Below are 20299 nucleotides of genomic sequence, written 5' to 3'. Positions count from 1 at the left end.
TCAACTTGCAGCTTCAAAGCCTACGGACCAGGTGAGCTTCCTGCAACATGCTGCATAGGTATGAACGCCGCTTTACCATACTAAACTGAGAATTGCAAAAAGCACTGCAGTCAGGTGGGGCTAAAAGATCACACCAGTTTCCACTGCTGACATCTAAACCTATTGTAAATTCTGAAAAAACAGAGGGTTTTGCTGTTTGCTTTACAGTTATAAAATGAAAGCAAGACATCTGAAGGTTTCACAGTAGCTTTTATGAAGGTTCATTTTTCAAAGTGGAATAGTTGTAATGTTAAAACACACAACACACTAACATTGGAGACTGAGGTTATGAAGAGGAGAGTCTACTATGTCTTTAGGCAAAGCATATTTTCTGAAGTCATTAGTATCACTGCACAGTCACTCTCTCCCTCAACATTAACTTTCCTGCCACGTGAAGCACAACGCACTAGGAGGGTGTATTAGACTAGTCAAGCTATGCAGCACCCCAACTTATTTCTAAATTCCATGGAAATATCATCAATCCCACCTATGAATGCAAGCAATTATGTGATGTTGAGGAGAGAGGCTTGAAGTAGTTCATTCATGCATTCAAAAATAACTCCAAGAGATCACTGCATAGAAAAGGATTTCTCAAGCTTCTGAAGCCAAGCAGGGCAGCAGCATGGTATTAGCACCAAACTCAATTAACTTAAACACAAACTCAGAACTGAAGAGCCCACTCTTAACTGTCACCTGGGTTAGTAAGTCAGTAAGCTCCGTTAATCACAACACGGAAGCCTAGTACAAGTGAAAGCCAAGTTCCTTCGAGATTATCAACTACAGTATTTGGACATTATTTTTAATCCCCTTTAAAACAACAACAAAAAAGAAAACAACCCAAACTAAATAACACAAAACTGTCTGAAGCTTCCTAGTAAACAAACTCAGCTGTTTCATTTGAAAATAGTCATTCCTCAATAAAAGCAGTGCTCTATGATATCCTTGCATCCCCAATAGCTCTTACAAAGCAATTCAAATTATTCCCATGGATTTAGCAATTTGAAGAACCCACAGAATTTAGTGCTTCATCTAAAGTCAAGAAGTACGTGGACATCAATGATATGAAAGTAGCATTTATTTCAATATCCACCAAACGCCTAATCTCTGCACTGCTGGCCAACAAGACTTTCTGGAAGAACAACTAAAGCACTCATGGACAGGAGAGCAGCCGAGGGAACACAGGTCGGGGTAGGGACCCCAGCTGCTGTGCCAGCAGGCATGCCATCACTATTGGAGGCACAGAGCCAGGGAGACCAGGGCAGAGGCGCTGTGGTGAGCTTGCTGCCTACAGCCTCAACCCATCAACACTACTTGTTGTCTTCCCTAGCGTCGCCCAGCCACTCCAGAAGCACTGGTGACTCATCTGGCAGGGATACCAAGAGGCTCAGGGACTGACTGCCAGGTACTGGTTTCTCCTTCGCTGCCCCGTGAAGCTGAGCGGGTAATATAGAATCACAGAATGGTTTGGGTTGGAAGGGAGCTTAAAGACCATCTAAGTCCAGCCCCCACCCTCAGGGGCAGGGCCCCCTCCCCCCAGCCCAGGCTGCTCCCAGCCCCGTCCAGCCTGGCCTTGAGCCCTGCCAGGGATGGGGCACCCACAGCTGCTCTGGGCAGCCTGGGCCAGCACCTCGCCATCCTCACAGCAAAGAATTTCTTCTTAATATTAATCTAAAATACCCCAGTAGCTAGGCTGCAGGTGCTATCCCACACCAGCAAGTGATTACAAAAGGGGGGAAAAAAAGAAGAGGCTGAGCCTGCCTCAGTTCCATGGCTTCAGCAGGGTCTGCCTACAGCAATAGGGACACATGTGCAGGCCTGAGCCCAGCACCTGGCATTGTGTCTGGCAGAAGCAGCACTGAATGCCCAAAGAAGGGAGAGACGCACCCTTCAAAGCCTCCGAGCCCCACTCTGCTACTGGTTTTCAGAGGACTTCTTACTGGTGGCAAAAGCATCTGGCAGACTGCAGGGTCCTTCAGGCCCACAGGGACCAACCTCCCACAGGCAGAGAGCAGAGCAGAGGACAGCACTGGGGAGAGTGGCAAGACACACACACAGTCCCACATCCTACAGGGATGGTGAGACCCCTGCCACCAGCCAAACAGCTTTCCACAGGTCCAACAGGCAGCCACACACACACATATATAGGTCAGGAAGCCAAACAAGGCAGCAATTAGGAGGCAACAGACGCTGTTCTTCCTGCTCCAGCTGGGGAAGGGGTCCTGGCCACAACCAGCAGCATGCAAGGAGGTGGTAGATAAGGTGACAGCAGCCAGAGGGGGCTGGAAGGAGAAGCTTGTGCTACCTGAATATACACTGTTGGGGCAAGAAAAGGGACAGGGAAGGCAAGAGGTGCCTTTGGCTAGTGACTGGGCTTTCCAACTGTGGAGAGAATAAGCAAGAAAACACCCACCAGTTCCCTCAGTCTCACCTCACAGGGCGAGTGCCCCATCCCCCAAGAAGCCCCTCTGCTGAACTTGCACCAGTTTGTCAATACCTATCTTATACTGGGAGGCCCACAAGCAGACATGCTATCTGGATGCAGGCTAACTAGCACTGAGCAAAAAGAGAACACTCTTTCCCTGCAATGGCCCAGGATGCTGCTGACCTCTTCTGCTGTCAGAGGCAGCTGCTGGCTCCTGGTCAACATGCTGTCCGCAGAGCCTCCTAGGGCCTTCTCGGCAGCGCCCAGCCCCAGCCTGCATCATCACAGGGTATAGAGGATGGAGACAGTGGGTTTGACATTGATAATGTGCAGCTGTGGTCCTGCAGCAAAGATGTAAATAACTTTGAAGGAGTACGAGAAAAAACCCGGATGAGACAGAAACAAGGGGGAATGGGACCTTGCCTCCAGAAGGTAAGGGAACAGTGGGAACAGCAGAGTCACCTATAGTGAACAGCGGCTGGGCACATGGACAGTAAGAGTTTCACCAATAATAAAGCTTTTAGCAGCACATGTACAGAGTATAAACTTATAAAAGCTGTAACTAACTAACAATAAAGGTCTTTGCTTCACCATCCTTGCGAAGCCCGTGCCTCGTACACCACTACAGGGGGTTCCTTTTTCTCAATTGCAGCCTGTCCTCACTGACTATAACTTAATGTCCCTGATGCTCCACTCCCACAGCCTGTCTACTTCCCCCTGAATAGCAGCTCTGCCCTTAACTGTCTATTTCCCAATCCAGCAGCACCTACAAATACAATGCAAGTGCCTTCAGAGACATTAATCTACCATTTTAAGATGTAAATTTGTGAAGCATTCTTAATTTTTAAATAGCTTTAAATAGCTTAAATGGGAAATAAAGAGCAGCCAGAGGTCAGGCAATGTTTTCCTATCCCATTTCAAGTAGACTCTACCACGTATATTCAGGGAGTCCTCTCATTCTCACAGAGTGTGGGGTTTTGCATTACTAACAAGCTAGGAGGAGGGAGAATCAGACTATCAGAACCTGCCCTTCAGTACTTCAGATTCACTGTCAAAGAAAAGGAAACAAGAAACATTTGGGACAGAGACAAGCTGCTGCAGGGGTAACAGTCTAAATGTAGTTCTGCAGTTACACCAGCACCAGAAAAAAAAAGTAGTTCTGCATTATTTTTTCCTATAAAATTATTACACTAACATATATATGCTACCTCTAGAAAGCTAGTGCTACTTCCTCAAAACTTTTTTTTTGCAAATTACCTTATCTTTTCTGACTTTAGTTTTCAGTCAGGAACTTCACGTAACCTGTATTAGTGGTACTGTAGAGTTAAATTTTAAAGTGGTTATAATGGCTTTTAAGAAGAGGGAAGGCGATGAGCCTGCTGGGGACACAAGGTATACTTTAAACAAGTACTTAAAGTAAACTTAAAGTTTACTGCCAGAATCAGACGTAAGGCATAACTATGGGGTCATATCCTGCAGTAGTTGAGACTCTGCAACATCAGCATGTTTAAGAAAGGCTTGAGGTTTTATTAAAAAAATACATTCTCTGCTGAATTCAGTGTTAAGCTTCTTCATCTTCAGTTTTCCACATACTGCACAGTTGTGTGCTGAGACAGAATTACACATTTTTTGTAGCTCACCAGGATACATAACCTGAAAGAACTGGAGAATTAAAGGACAAGGTCATTAGCGGAGTATTTCTTACTGGTTCTTTTGCGCCCAATCATGTTAATAATGTTTATACTTACTGCCAGAGTTAGGTTTCAAAGCTAATATCCTGTCAAAATAAGTAGCAGTTTACAACTTCCACAGCCATCATTTTTTGCTTTGCAGATACTCTGCATATGCAGCCTGGAAGAAGGGGGAAAGGAAAAAAAGTCTCAAATTTGGTTAGAATGAGCAAACTTGACAGCCACAAATTATGTGCATCAAGCTTTGCCAGCCAGCCTTTAGTTTTTAAGCAGCAATTGTTTTAAGCTTTCTTTCAAATAAAAATCAGGGTCAGCCCCTAAGATCCAAACACACCGGAGTACCCATCTACAGGAATGAAGATAAACAGAGCATTGCCTTTGGTATAGCTAATCACCTTACATACACAACTTAAGACCAGCAGTGGCACTTGCATCAAGCTCTCATTTACAATTGCTCTTAGAAATTGTAGGTTCTCGTTTTCTCTTGTTAAGCAAGAAGTGTTGGGTTTCTAGTCAGCAATCCCACCAACATTTTTATGTTAAAACCAGTTGGGTAACTGTAGGCAAGCAGTTACTCAGACTAGTTACTGCAGTAGGAAAGGGAAAGGTGATGGTTGAGCCAATCGCAGCCTCAATGCGTGGCTGTAGGTTCTGTACTTGAGAGGTAGAAGGCTCCCTACGTAATATCCCCTACCGCTGCCAATGTGTACACTGTGAGTTTGTCTTGTTCTGTTTTGTTCCCAAATCCTGGTCCCTCAGAGAGCCACAACACCTCTGTAACAGTTGACTACTTCTGGCAGGGAGCCCTTAAGAGTTGAGGAAGCCAGGTTGAAAGAACATTTTAGGTATAGTGTACACCCATTCTGCCCGTCTGGAGCAAACAGTGGAATAGTTTTGCTCCACACACAAAGAGTCCTCCAGTACTGTCTCCAAAGGCCCTATACCTCCCCATACGTTATACAACCCATGTACACAGACTCAAGTCTTCAAGCCACCAAAATCCCCACCTCACCAGCACTCTGAACTAACAAAAGCAATGAGCACCCGAGGCAGGGAGTTTGCACATGCCACACTCTGCCAAGCACCACGCAGCAATAGCAGTACCCATCCACCCTGGAGGGTGGAAGGCCACAAACAGCGTGACTATAACCACACCATATCGCAAAAAGCATGTGCAGACCGCACTGCTGACATGCTGCTTCCCTCCAAGGGGGAGGGGGGGGACAGACGACACAGGCACATCATGCCGGCTTTTCAGGAATGCCAAAACCTGGAAATCTGTATCTGCGAGGGAGTGTTGTAAAAAGCTCCGAACTAGCAATTCTCTAGAGACTCTGTCACATTTCTGAGAAACAGGCAACACAAGACCAAACACTAATGGCAAGAGGAGCAGCAAAACAGCTCCAAGTCCTTTAATTTAATTCCGTGGCTCAGCATTCAAAACAGGAAGTAGTGATGGGCAAAGCAGGTCACATCACTGTGTTGTTCTGCAGCCCAAGGCAGTTCACAGCACACTTGGTTCTCTCTTCTCTTCCTGAGGGTCACAGCAAGATTGCATCCAGTAAACAAGAGAACATCTTTCTGTTGTCATTCATTTCACTACTACTATTTTTGTGGAAGTTTTTGTACAGTTTATATAAACAAATTAAAGCAGAATTTTGTTTTGTGAAACAGGACCTCCAGAGGGCATCTTTTCCTGCTTGATCAGGAGGGTTGGGACACTGAAGGCCAGTTGCCCAGGACCCTGTCCAGACAGCTACTAAGTATCTCCAAGGATCGAGACTCCATCACCTCCTAGGCAACCTGTGCCAATGGTCAGTCACCCACACAGTAAAAAAAGCATTTCCTAGTATTTAGAGCGACACTCCTAAGTTTCATTTTGTGCCCACTGCTTCTGGTCCCATCAGTTAGAGAGGACACAATACTTTTTGCGGTGAGCCAAGGAGACAGAAGTTAATTAACTGTATTTTGTTCCAGTGTCTAACTGAAGCACGTAGCACAGGACAGTCCCTGGCAAAATCCCTGGCTCGTATCAGCCAAAGAAAGAAATGTGAACTGCAGGACTCACAGAGATGTCTCAGTGCCATCAGCAGCTCACGGATGCAGGGTCTGGCATGGACATGTCTAACCTCAAACGTGTGAAATATCACCTCCAGTCAACTTCACAAGCATTTTTCTTTCAGAATTTAGCCTTCAAAGCTACAAATCTCAGCAGCATAAGTCTTCAAAACTGGGAAGTAGATAGGATCTGCTGCTTTAAATTCTATTTTAACCTTTGCTGAGCTGCTGCTCTTTAAATTACTGCTATAGCTGCTTAAGTTTCCCTCCCCAGCACAATCAGTTGCTATTATTATTTTACCAATATTTGTTTCTTCCTGCTTCAATGGTCCCTGTCACAGTGATGTGCCAGCCCTGGTGATGTCACAGCCATGTCAGAGCAGGCAGAACATCAGTAGTGGCCCATGTCACAGGGGAGTTGGTGACACAGCCAGCCCCAGATGGGCACACCAAGGGCTGTGCCAGGCAGGGAGGGCAGGGCAGCTGTTTGTCCTTTGTTGTTTCTCCTGTGCATCACAGCCAGACACCCAGAGAGCTGTTAGGATGAGACCACAGCATGCTCCTGTCCTTTGGCTCCAGAGAGAAGTATCCTTCCTGTATCCCATCACAGTCATGCAGGGAGCTGGAGGCTCCTTACAGCCATGGGCAAAGAGAGCTTTCTATCCTTTCACCCTGGAGAGCTGTGGACTGGGCCACAGACGAGCTCCTGTCACCAATACTAGGAATGCAGTGGCCAGAACACTGGTAGCAGCCCGTGTCACCAGGGGGTAGGTGGCATGGTTGGCCTAGGACAGGTGTTTCCTTGCAATCAGGGAGACACGGGATGGATAGCCTTGGCAGGAGGCTGGGAGAACCCCAGGCAGGGAGGTCTGAGGAGATGGGAGGCGACTCCTTTGGTTGTTGATTCTCCCCTCTTTGGCAGCTGCAGCCCCATATACAGACATAACCACACCAGAGCTTCCGCTACTCAGCTAGAGTGCTGTGCCTTTCTACAAGGACACTGACCTAAGGATAGGGAAACACACACAGCCCCAGCCTGTACTGTATCATGGACCTACAGACAGCTGGAAGTTCCCCGCAGCTGAGGACAGAGGGATCCCTGCACCAGCCATGACCTCCAATCTCCACCCACCCACCATCTCCAAATGTCATGGCCCCACAGGCAGCTGGAAGCACACCACAGCCACAGATTAAGGGATCTCCACACCCCATTATGGTCCTATAAGCAGCTGGAAGCCCATAACAGTCTGGGACAAAGGGAACGCCACAGCACCAACCATCTCCATGCTCCATGATGGACCTACATGCAGCTGGAAGCCCCCCACAGCTAAGGGCAAGAGGATTTCTGCACCAACTCCCATCTCCACACTCCATTAATGGTCTTACAGGCAGCTGGAAACTCACCACAGTCATGGACAAAGGCAGCACCACACCACCAACCATCTCTCTATCCTACCACCCACCACCTCGTAGCTAGAAGCTCCTCACAGCCACGGGCAAAGAAATCTCCACACCACCTACCAACTCCATACCTCATCACTGTCCTACAGGTAACTAGAAGCTCCACACAGCCACAAAAGTAACCTCTCCACATACCCTCCATCATCTCCATACCAGCAGCTAGAGAAACCATGCAGCCATGAACAAAACACCACCCACCTTAAGTACATAAAGTTCCTCAAAATAAAGTTCCTGATTCATAAACCCATTATCTGTTCTTCCAGTTTGTGCTGTCTTCTTCAGTAACTTTTTTGGGTTGGTTGTTGCTTTCTTATATTTATGCATCTTTAAATATGTGTGTGTATATACAAGTATGCGATACGCACACATACATCAAGTGTACCTCTGAATAGATCCGAGTGTCACACAGAGGGGCCCGGGTGGGTGGGAGGCACCAGGGCTCGGTGCTGCAGGGCTCCCCAGGAGCCACCTGCACAGGCCAGCAGACAAGCCATCTCTTTTATACTGCCCAATACAAAAGAAGAAACAAAAAGCCTTATGTAATTGCTTCCTTTTTTGTTTTTTAAATCATTCCTGCATGTCTTTTTAAATGAACTGGATTGAAACTTGTTGTAGTAATGCTTTATAGCTCACTGCTGCTGAAGGAGGCAGTTCTCACCTTCACAGACTGCTCCCACTAATGTGCTGGCCCCTTTCTTGGGTCAGGAAAGACATTTCTGCAGCTGCATCAAGTGTAATCAGTAACAAACCCACCCTGGTTCTCCCTGAACAACTGCAGGAATGATGTGCCAGCTCAGGCAGGTAGCAAGGGGGAAGTACAGCAAGAAGGAAGAGTGAGGCTCCCTTCTTCCTCCAATTCTCTCATATGATGCAGAATAAAACCCACTTGCTACTCAGAACATTTTAAATGCATTAGACGACTGAAATGTGTAAGCCAGCAGTTAAAAATACCACAGAAAATCCTGCAACACCCAGAATACTTACATTTATGAACTCAGAGGTACCTAACACAGCAAAGTTCCCAACTGTACAAATTAAGTCTTAATGCTGAAGTCTGATTTCTGATATCTGAAAATTAAGTGCGTTTAAACACAGAACAGCCATCCTCTTTCCCACCTCCATGATGACAACACAGAGCACAGTACAGCTTATTTATCAATAGACAGTAATCCCACAAAGCATAAGTTTCAAGACTACCCTGATGGATGTCACTTAGCCTCTTGTCTTAGAACAGGCACAAAAGCACTGCACTTGCCTTGTTTCAGGGCTTCTCCCGTTTCACAAAGTTGTTTATGCACTCTGAGTGGTATTGGTTGTACTAAAACAGGGTTTGCAACCCAGTCTACCCAGAATCAACTATTTAAATAACTCAGGTTTATGTTCCCCATTTTAATGCTAGAGCTTGCAACACATACATGTAATTTCAAAGAATTTATCTTCTCACTTGTGGCCAATTCCTAGACTTTCTTTCCCCATTTTTAGTCTTAAAAATTCACTTAAAAGTCTTAATAAGAAAGAATATTGCAAGTTGAATAACAGGAACAGATTATTGGTCTCTAAATACCAAGTCCATTTCCACTTGAAACACATCTTAGATGTCACAAAAATTAGAAGAACACTGATGGGCACTCCAAAAAAGCCCTAATACCCTAGGTTATGTATTAGGAAAAATTTCTTCGCTGAAAGGGTAGTCAAGCACTGGAACAGGCCGCCCAGGGACATGGCAGAGTCACCACCCCTGAAGGAGTTCAGAAGACATGTAGATGTGGTGCTTAGGACCATGGGTTAGTGGTGGCCTTGGCAGTGCTGGGCTAACAGTTGGACTCCATGATCTTAATGGTCTTTTCCAACCTAAATGGTTCTATAACCAATGAAGCCACCTTGATAGCAAGCAGGAAGCTATCCATGCTACATTTTTGCACTGACATCAAGTTCATGAATTAGCAAAATAAAATGAGAGTACGGTGAAACACGCTTGCACAAACAGCACCTGGAGAACTAATTCGAGTTTTTCCCCTCGTGACTTTCTGACAGTGCCTTTGTAATAACCACAAAACATCCCTTCTCCCAGGTGCACTCCACCACAGCTGCCACAGCCAGGCACAGTCTGGGTACAAATGCTCCTCCCTATCTTTATTGAATATACGCAAAACTATACTGCACTGAGCAGGCCTGGGGAATGGGAGTCTTGGCAGCGATCCTACAGGGCTAATTAATAAACCAGCAGCCAACAGCTTGAGCTTAGGCTTGATTTTTACAGAGCAAGGACATACTGAGGGAAAACAAGAGGGCACCTGTTATTTACTCAGTTTCAGGCAGAGATATGACTCTTAGTTTGGGACCATGTTTTTCATTAAGTAGGTCAGGATCTTAACCATACTGTTCTCTCCCACCAGCTGCTCAACCAGTATCTGACCCTCAGACTTGCACTGAAACCCCCTCTGCTGCAACATACAACAAATGCTCAGCTGCTGTACTGAGCGCACCTCATTTTTGTGCCACTCTGCACATAGCATATTCCTGCCACTCTATAAAGCCACCTAAGACAAGCACATAAAATCATTACTACAACCAAGGTCAAAAACTCTAACATTTGCTCCAAAGAGAAAGTTTTCTTGGAGACAACTGCTCTGACGCAACTTTCTACACAAGCCAGACTCCTTCAGGAGACTCAAGGCAGATGTGGAAGTACAATGAGCAAGTCAGAGTGGATGAAGAGGAACTAAAGGGAGAAAGTGTAGGACAACGACAAACTGTTCACACAGTTTACCAGTCAGGACCAAACAAAAGGTGGGTGGGTGCCTTATGCCTCCAAGGCTGTGTCAAAACACACAGCAATTAAGGAAAATGGGAAAGGAGGGAGACTTAGTTAGCCAGCTTCCCTTAAGCCAGCTGCTAGAAGCATTAATGAAGATGAAGAATACTGGTGAGAAAGGAAAAAAAGAACAACCATCATATGGTCAGGTTTCTTCCACCCACCCACACCCCAGCCCATAATCAGTTACAGTTTTAGAAGAGGTTAGCACACATACCCAAATTGAAAAGGATGAAGAGCACAACTCTAAGAATTAATTACAGCAAGTAATTTTCAATTAAGTTAGAGGCCGAAAGCTCCCCACAGCTAAATACAGCTGTGAATGTAGTACATAGATTTTATCTTGATCAGAGGCAGCAGAAGTCCCTACAGCTCAGGAAGCTGGAGCAGGGGGAGCAGGGAGACCAACAGCTCCTTGTCAAGTTGTTTGATAAGGAACAAACCTACAGAATTCTCATTTCCTAGGTTTGTGGTGAAACATGAGGTCATTGGACAAATAATCCCTCCTCACACCATGCTTGATGGTTTCTCCTCGCCTTCCCGTCCCACAACACCTTCACCTCTTTTGCTTTCATCCTCTACAGAACGACCACCCATGTCCCCGGCCAAGCAGCCCCCACTCCTGCTCAAGCGCCCAGTCCTCCTTCAGGTGATTTCAAGTTCTCAAAATTCACAGGAACCCTTTGAAATCTCTCCAAGTAATAAGTTCAAGCAGCCTTGTAGGAAAGGTTATGATTATCACCTGGGGAAGCAAGGGTAAACAGGTACAGTCAAAACAGACTCTTCAGTTTGTATTTTATTTGTTAATTGGGGCCCCAGAAGGAGCTACAGAAACATTAATATTCACTGGTTTTATTATTAAATTGCTGGGTTTAATAGATTTTTTTCCCCAGTAACCTTAATGTTAAAAGGTGTAGTGTTCTCCTACTTCATAAATTTTTAAGATAAACATATATTAATCTGTTTAAAAAAACAAACCACAACACCTTTCAATACAGTAACCAGAAGTTATATATAAAAAAAATTACTAGAGTTCAATCTGGGTTATCAAGTGTGTTACCAGGAATGCTATTTCCCTCTTCCACTCCCTCCCTCCCCCATGCCACTATTCCCAGAAATTTTCGCAACATATTTTCACAAGAGCAGCTCTAAGTGAAGAATGCGCAGATGGCAAGTGTTAATGCCTGCAAAAATGAAAGAAGAGAGCATGTTTCCAAGTAGCAGAAGGGCTGTCACATAGAGTTTAATCTAAGCCCTCCTGCTTTGATCCTGACAGGACAAAACTAAAGAGGAAACAGTATAAACACACTGACAATCACTCTCATTAAAGGCAAAAAAAGGGGGGTGGGGTCGGGGAAGAAGCCACAGACAGAAAGCTAAACCACTGATGCACTGGTAATTTACCCTTCCCCATCTCCAGGATAATGTTTTAAAGCACAGGCCATGCTGTTTGGTCAAAACAGCTGGGGGAAATAAAAAAAGAAAAAGTAATCCTTCCAACAACCTAAGCAAAATAACCTCCAGTGCCATATTAATATTATGGCCCCAAATTATCTTTGGATGATTTAATCAGAACTAACCAAGCCTGCAGTCCTCCTGACACCCTGTTGGAGCTACAAAGGGGCGGAGTACGCCCGAACTTAAGATCCCTGGAGCCGGCTTCTTCCCTAGGGAAGCTGTTAAATTCAGGAAGCCAAGGGAAACAACATCAAGCCATCCGAGTTCTAACCGCGTTTTAAGCCGTTAACCAATCCTCCCCTACATCTGGTTTCACAAGAGACACGTCTGTGCCTCCCCGAAGCAGCAGCAGCACCACGAAGCAGGTGCCATAAGCCCTGTGTGAGATGACATCATGGCATCCCTCCACCCGGCACAGCCCCGGGGGCCGCACGCCTCGTCCCCCCGGGCCGGGAGGCTGTCACCGGGGAGACTGTCACCGCGGGCCGGCCAGACCCGCACAGCGGCTGCTCCAAGGCCACCTGCCACCCCCGACCCCGTGGGAAAGGCCCCTGCCGAGGGGACGTGGAGGGACAAGGGGCCAACTGCCACCCTCAGCACCGGGCAGGATGGGGAGGGACAGCACGCGCGACCGCACCGGTGACTAAACACGCCGGGGGAAGGAGGGGGGGAAGCCCCCACCGGGGGGGGGGGGCGGGGGGAGGGGGGCGTGCCCCCGCCGCCCCCCGCCACACACCCACCTTGTCCCAGCTCAGCCACTGCCACACCGCCTTGTCCAGCTGCGCGTCGCCGGTGCTGCGGGCGATGAGCACGTTGGAGTTGACATCCTCGGAGGCCCCGCACTCGCCCATGTCGCCGCCGGCGGGGGCCACGGGTGGGCGGATGGCGGGGAGGACGCGACAAACGGCGGCGGCTTCGCTTCTTCTTCACTTCGCGACGCCCGCCTCAGCACCGCACATCGCCTGAGGGAGGGGAAGGGCTAAAGGAGGCGGGCCGGTGCCCCGGCACCGGGGGGAAGCGGAGGAGGACGGAGGTTACGCGGAGCTGCCGGCGGCGGCCGCTATTTACCTCAGCCCAGCGAGAATAACGGCGCCACCCACCTCCGCCGGCAAGGGACGGGGCGCGCGCACACGCCCGCGGCCAGCCGCGCCCCGCCCGCGCCCGCCGCAGCTCGACAACAACCGAGGCCCCGCCTCCGCGCCGCGACTCCGCCAATCACGCCTTGCCCACCCCACCGGCGGGGCGGTGGCCCCCCGCCGGCGGCAATGCATGATGGGACATGTAGTCCGGGCGCAGCCGCGGGCTGTGGCAGTGAGGGGCGGGCGGGAGGAGAGAAACTACAACTCCCGGCAGCGCCCCCGGCGCGCCTCAGGGTGAGGGGGAGCGGGCAGGGCTGGGGGGGGGACGCGGGTTTGCTTCCCCCGGCGGGACCGGCGGCGGGGGCTGACTCCTCCCGCCGCGTGCCCGCTCAGGTGGCCGCGTCGCTCCCCTCAGGGGCCCCGGCTCTGTCTTGCTCCCGCCCCGGGCTCCCCGGGGTGGCGGTAGCGGCCCCTCGGGAGGGCAGCCGTCGGCGATCGGTGTCGCACAGCGCTTGGCCCGCGGGAGGGCAGGCTCAGGCTGGAGGCGGAGAGGGGCTGGGGGGAGGCTCCCTGCTTTTGCTTGATGCAGAAAGAAATGTGCAGTGTATCTCTTAACCAACCCACTAAACAGGCGCTCTGTGCCTCTGGGTGATCTATTTGAGGAAAAGCTAAAATCCTCCCTGGTTGCGCCCCTCCTCCAGCCTCTCAGGCAGCCTTCACGCTGCCAAGTGCATCATCTGTGCCCTCCAAACGGCGCTACCCCAGGGGACGAGCTCGTTGTTCAGAACCATTTCCAGATGGGCTTCAGCAGCAATTCATTTTCCATTGGAGGGAAAACGGTAACCCCCATCTCCCCTTCCCAGGCTGCGTCACTTCGAATTGAATTGCCTGTCCCCGAGCAGAAGGCCGTGGCCGTGACCACGTTCCACAGCACATCTTCATCGCACAGAGCATCCTCATGCCGCTGCAAGTTCTGGCAGAGGTTGTCATAGTGACAGCAGGCACTGGAGAGGCCTATGAGGCTTCGGGAAGATGGGCAGAGGGCGTTGGGATTGCTGCAGGGGATGCTAGTCATGAAGGGAGGTACAAAATGCCAGGGCTGTGTGCAGCACAGGCTCCTGGGGGAGGTGGAAAGAGAGACTGAGGAGAGAGGAAGATGCAAAGGAGAGATGACAAAGATGTGGGGAGGCAGTTTGGGGTACCAAAGCAGCATAGCAAAGGATGTGGTTGAAAACAGTAAATATAGAAGGGGATGATCCATCATAAGAAATATTAGAAACCTCAATACCATCTCTCCCCTTCGAAGCTCTCACGTCCCTGTCCTGAAGGGACCTCTTTCTTGGCTACAGACACAAACACATCCTCTGATCCAGAGGTCTGACTTGGGTGTGGGAAGTTGAACCTTTAAATTGGCCTGTCACAAGAGATTCCTGATAGAAGTCAACAGAAGATAAAGATAAGAACAAGGAAGTAAATCAACCTAAGTCTTCTGTTATCAATGAAGGACTCTCCTAAGGTTGTTTCTGGTATAGAAGGAGTAGAAGAGTCTGGACACTGCTGAAGTCAGAGTGAGGAAATCTGGCATAATAGATGACTCAAGCAGTAAGTGAGTGGGATACTCCCATCTCCAGGTGGATTTGGGGGGTCCATCCTTTAGTGCTGACGCTCGAAGAAGGAGTGAGCCTGTGGAGCAGTAGGGAAGGGCCCTGTGCCTTGCAGGACCACAAGCCAGAGGTGAGTGACCCTGCCAGCCCAACCTGAGAGCAGGACCACCCAGCTCCACACTTCCCACCAGCTCTGGCTTCATCCTGTGAGCATCTATACCCGATGCCACCTACACTCCATGTTGTTTTCTCTCCCATCCTCATTTTTTTTCCTTCTTGCTCATCTCCTCATAAAGAGGCGGCATCTGTAGCAGCGCTGATGCTATGCTGGGCCCAGCAGTCTGATTAAAGCCATGCCCCAAGCAGCCAGATGCTGGCACATTTCTTCAGGACTCAGAATAGCTGACAGGGATGGCTCCTGCAGTGAATTTGCACCTGAGAGTCAGCATGAGGCACAGCACCTGCTTTTCATACCTTTGCTGCTCTTTTCTCCTCCTTTGTGTTTTGTCTTCAAGGAAAGAAGGCCAGAGCCCAGCACTACAGGAGCTGCAGCCCATAAAACCTTTGTTTTCTCCACAGAAAAAGACAATGGCCCTGTTAAATACCTCTCCAAATAGCATTTCTTACAAAAACCCTAGCCATTTGGGAAGGCAGTAAGACGTGTTGTTAAAATGGAACTTCTTACTTCAAATGCTTCAGCTCTTGCCTCCTTTTTTTCCCTAGGTGCTTAATGAAAGCTTTAAGTTATTCTGAATGGTGATTTTTTTTTTGCCATCTGAACAGGCAGGCTCTTTCTGTACATAAAACCTTGAACCTCGTTAAGTGGTTTCATGCAGGACAGTGGCAGCCGTGCCCCACCCTGCGTTATCAGCACTCAGCTATACAGCCATGATTAAAAGCGGGATGTTTCTTTCATATGTCTAGATAGGAGAATTACTATTCTCTCAGATGTCAGTGCTCCTCCATAATTATTTCCCTGAAGAACACCTAAAACAGCCTTATAGGGGATAAAAGTCTCTGCCTGTTACGTGGAGGGTTTGAAGCTTCTCAGGATCTCACCAATGCATCCAAAGTCAGAGAGTGACGATCTAGTTTCCAAGTATTTCCCTGTGAGAGGACTTTGGTTAGCTAGCTCCGAGGCACCACAGATGTCAGGTAGCACAAGCAACTCCAGAGCAGGGCAATCATCTAACAAGATTGTAAGAGATATGACTTTGATTGCGCTTATGGAGATTTGCTGTGTTGGCCTGGAGAAAACACTGACCTCACGGGAGATGACAACAAAGTCCAATGTATTTGAAGGTTAATCAGCCACCAGAAGAATTGTTAAAGCTGATTATGCTGCTACAGGAAAGTTAAACTGAGTCCCATCTGCTTCTGTGCTGTAGCAGAGAGCAATAACAAGCCGGCATGACTCTGGACCATGCTGCGCTGGTACCCAGCACATCACAGCTCTCCCAGGCACTTTGGGGTGATCACAGAGCCTCCCTGCACTCACTGGCCATGCACATTGCTAGCAGAAATCTCTATTTTCATCTGTTACTAACGTCAAAATTTCTAGTCCTTATGGCCGTGGAGGAAAGCCAGAAAATAGGAAATTAATCTGCAAGGGAAAGCAAGCCAACGATTCTAAGTTTTCAATCTCATGTATCATTCCGCCTAATTGAGGCACGGCATGCTCAGACCAAACTGAGCAGCAGCGAACAGTCTGGGGGCTAAAAACCACAGGAGAGGCCACATTGCCAGTAATAAATACGAGCCAGGCTGGGCAGAGAAGGGCTGACAGGCTGGAGCTGCCAGAGCCAGCAGGGACTGTGGCGGGGCTCAGCTGGAGGGAATGACTTCTTCCTCGCCAAAATGAGCATGTGCATCCACACATACATATGTATGACTGTGTCACTCGTCACTCCTGCTTTCTGGGAAAGGCCCTGCTCCGTGTACCGCTGTTATGAAACCCAGAGTTCCCACGTGTAGCAGAGTTGCAGCTATGAAATGGCAGATAACTCTCTGTGCCCCCAAAATGAGCGTTTGCTTCTAATGTAAACAAAATCGTGTAAGTTAATAGAGCCTCATTAATAACACAGAGCTCCTGTTTGGGATTTGCAGTTAATGCAAGTTGGCAGTAAAGAACGTATCCATGCCCCTTTGCACGGTTAAATGTATATCCATCCTCCTGCAGGGTATGGTGTTCAGCGTCTCAGTATCATAGCCCTGAACAACGATGCACATATTTTGTTCTTACCAATATGTTGAATGTTTTTTTCCTGCAGAAGGACATCTAAGTACACAGTGATGTCACCACACATCAAAATTAAAAAACATCTGTACAGTCATGCTAGCATCCTCGGCAATCTGGTACTGAGACCAAATCCTCACCCACAACAAACGGATTAGCTCTGTTGATTGCACAGCTCTGCCCAGCCCTGTGCTGAGATCCTGAGGGCTGAACCCCAGCTGGTACAGTGTTTCCATGGCAATTTTACTGCTCACCGTTTATTCTGATCATCTGCAAATGGCCCAGAGCTCCCACAATATTCCAGGTTGTTTTTCTGCCCCTGGTTTCTGCAGCGAGCCGGGGTCATGCGAGATGACTGCTGTGCATCCTTCCAGCTCGCTGCGAGCCTCTCAGCCAGTGGTATGCATGCCCTTGCTCTGCGGTACATCTTTTGTTTTATTATTTATGTATCCTGGACACCATGTTCTCCTATGCCTCTTGAGTTACCTGGTTATAACACAGCAACTCCCATCCTTTCATTTCCCTCTCTGAAAGTAGCGTATCGCCAGAAAGGCAGGCAGCAATGACATCCCTGCCAGCTGATAGCATGCTGCACGGAGAGAGGCAGGTGCCTTTTTGGGCCCAAATGCTGTTTTTAATCTGATCTGGGGTCAAAGCAGCGAAAGTGCTTTGTCCTGCAGAAGTAGTGCAGGTGCTTTGCAGGCAGAGCACAAAGAAAGGGAGTGGGCTGACAGGTGGGGAGGATGCAGCAGGGACCGCTGAGGTTAGGAAATGGCTTTCATATTCTGTGGCTGCTCCTGGCTTGGCACTTCACGATGTCAGCTCTGGGAAGGCCTGATCCTGCACCCTCCAGCACTGACAACACACTCCTTGGCTTCCTCAGGAGCATAACAGCCTAAATATCCATGATTTAAAAGCAGTATGTAATGCGCAGCTCAGAGCCGCTGGAAACCTCCACTCTCAGCCCAAAGGGAGGGCAGGGAGCAGCTCCCCTCACTGTTCCTGCAGTCTCGGCTCCCCAGTCCAGGGGCCATGCCGCAGCCTGCAAACACAAACGGTGAGAGCTTTCATAACAGGCAGCTTGGAGCCGAAAACACACCGCAAGTCCAATTCTGACTGTGGGCACGCGTCTGAGGCAACAGCCCCAAGCCAGCAAGCAGAAAGGAACTGAGGCTCATAACCTCTCCCCACCCTAATCTTTTGTCCTAGCTGATAAAAAACATTTTATAGGCTCCAGTGACTAAGCACTTAATCTAGGGCTTAATCAACTACTGCACATAGAGGCGATGGTATTTACTGAGGCTGAGTAGTGTGGTGGATTGGTGTGCCAGGCGTGGGTGCGGGAAGGCCGCAGTGAGCATCCCCATCCCCACACCCCTCTGCAGCAGGCACTGATCCAGCTCTCCACATCTTCCCTTCGCTCAGGGCACGGGCTCCTTCCAGGGCTGCTGTTGCATTGCGGGAAATTTCTATGCCTCCTGCTCACCCAGGCCTCAGCACCCGGGGAAGCTGGCTTTGATCACCAGTCCCCTCATACATCAATGCCCGTCCTTTATAAATTAGAAACCAAACACAGACATGGTTATTTTTAATCCTCCCCTCTAGGTATTAATAGCCCACACGCATGCTCTGCTGGGTAGTTGTCCACAAGCTGCATCCATCTGCAGAAAAGAGATGTGATGGCCCCATTTCCTGTGGTGACAGAACAAGAAAGGAGTATAGATCAGGCTTTTCAGCCCAATTTATCCCCTCAATTAATCCCAAAGTATGGGGTAAGTTGTGTGGAACTGAGAATATTTGCACTGCAAACTTTCTGCAAGGAGGGTACATGAGATCCTGCATGTCTGGGATTTCCTGATTGTCAGTAAAAATAAATGATGCTTTGATCTTTATTAAGAAATGCTGCTTTTTCTTAGCATATAGTGCAGGTTTTGTAGGTACTCATAGGGCCGTCAAGCTGAACTGCCCTGTGATCGCACATCCCAACAATTAGCTGTGACCAGACTTTTGATAACATTGCTACAGCTTCTTACTATCATGTGCGTATCATCCTTCAGCTGGACTGACCCCAGGTCTCCCTTTCCCCTTACCTGGATAAAAACAGGGGAAGAAAAGGAAAAAAAGGAGCAGAAAAAGGGGCAAACAGATAGACCTGCGTTGCTGGAAGAGCTGTGGTGCAAAGGAGGCTGGGGCTGTGTCTTACCCGTGAGGAAGATGTAGTCCCCAATGTAGCCCCCAAATCCAGACTCTGCCTGCTGAGAACTCCTCCGGTAATTAATTTGGCAGCTCTTGGTGCCAATTTGGGAGTGCACCCAGGTAGCTGTGCCAGCACACATGCAGGCCACCGTGGTACCAGACACTGGGGAAGGGAGATGGTGCTCCGCACGGAGGCTCAGAGAGCCAAAGTCTCCTGAATGCTGCATTTTTCCATCATGTGCTCTAAAAGAAAAAGCTCGTTAAATGACTTATCTGGGTTAGGCAAAAAAGCGGGAGCTGTGCCCAGCGCCACTCAGTGAAGGGCTGTGAGTGAAAAATGCTGCAGCAGCAAACATCACAGCTACCTGAGGGAAGAGGGAGATGGCAGAGGTGGGTTCTGTGCTCAGCGTCCCCTTGAGACAGAGCTGTCAGGAACCGGTGCTCCCTCTGCCGCCGTCGAGGCGCCAGCACGCAAACCCGAGCTCGCAGAGGGGCTGGACGGGGGCTCGCTCAGACAGGCAGAAAACTGAGAGGGGCATAATAAATGTTTTTCATGCCCGCAGATAATTAATTTGGCTTCCCACATCTTTATCTAAACCATCTGATACCAGCTGGGTGCGAGAGAGGCAACTCGGATGGATGGGCATCCGTTGCAGCAGGGTGGTGGAAAACAGGAAAAGGGCCACGGAGGACTTCAAGTGACTGGCCCCATGTGGCAGTTCCTGCAGAGCTCCTGAACGGGTCAGGCTCTTTGGTTTAAGTCACTTTTGTTTCCTTGTCCTCTGCACGAGGGTGTTGCTCCAGCCGTGACACTGCAGGGCTGTCAGCAAGGCAGGTTGTAGGAACTGGCTGCATCTTTGGTGAGAGGGACTGATATATTTAGAAGAAATGGATGTGTTTTGGACAGTGAGGGTTTCTGACCCGAAGGAAGAGCTTGTATGACCAGGAGTAGCCCTGTTCCTATAACAGTGGCCTCATCACCTCCCAGAAAATCCTCTTAAGCTTTTAAGATGGCCAAGCCCATCTCCAAGCAGGGCTGATTGAGTTACCTCACAGGAGGACATCATCTCTGCTCTCCCTCCAGAGGAAGATGGGCAATAATGAATAAGCAATGTCACTGCTTGAAACTGCCCATGTTTCTGTAGGATGCTGTGAGCTGTGCTGCAGGGCCTTCATCCAACACCTGCAGCACTGAGCCCACAGCCTTGCACCTGCACAGCCAGGACACCGTTACAGCTCC

General features: G+C 48.8%; 1 protein-coding gene across 5 annotated transcripts in view; it reads right to left on the bottom strand.

Moving 5' to 3' along the window:
* PGM2L1 (phosphoglucomutase 2 like 1) overlaps window positions 1-13128 on the bottom strand; it is a 41008-nt gene extending 27880 nt beyond the window's left edge. Inside the window, exons 1-2 of one of the 5 annotated variants that reach the window (XM_055803227.1) lie at window positions 13045-13128; window positions 12685-12906 (exon numbers count right to left, since the gene is read on the bottom strand). In XM_055803227.1, the coding sequence (XP_055659202.1) occupies window positions 12685-12795 (111 nt within the window). In that variant the 5' untranslated portion in view covers window positions 12796-12906; window positions 13045-13128. Of the gene's footprint in view, window positions 1-4209; window positions 4313-12684 lie in introns of all 5 variants that reach the window. The other 4 variants (XM_055803226.1, XM_055803229.1, XM_055803228.1 and 1 more) reach the window with 4 other exon arrangements.
* Between the last annotated feature and the right edge of the window lie 7171 nt (window positions 13129-20299).

Source organism: Falco peregrinus, chromosome 4, assembly GCF_023634155.1.
Source record: "Falco peregrinus isolate bFalPer1 chromosome 4, bFalPer1.pri, whole genome shotgun sequence".
NCBI classification, from domain to species: Eukaryota; Metazoa; Chordata; class Aves; order Falconiformes; family Falconidae; genus Falco; species Falco peregrinus.
The sequence above is the reverse complement of the archived record's forward strand: the minus strand, read 5'-3'. Positions and strand labels throughout refer to the sequence as shown.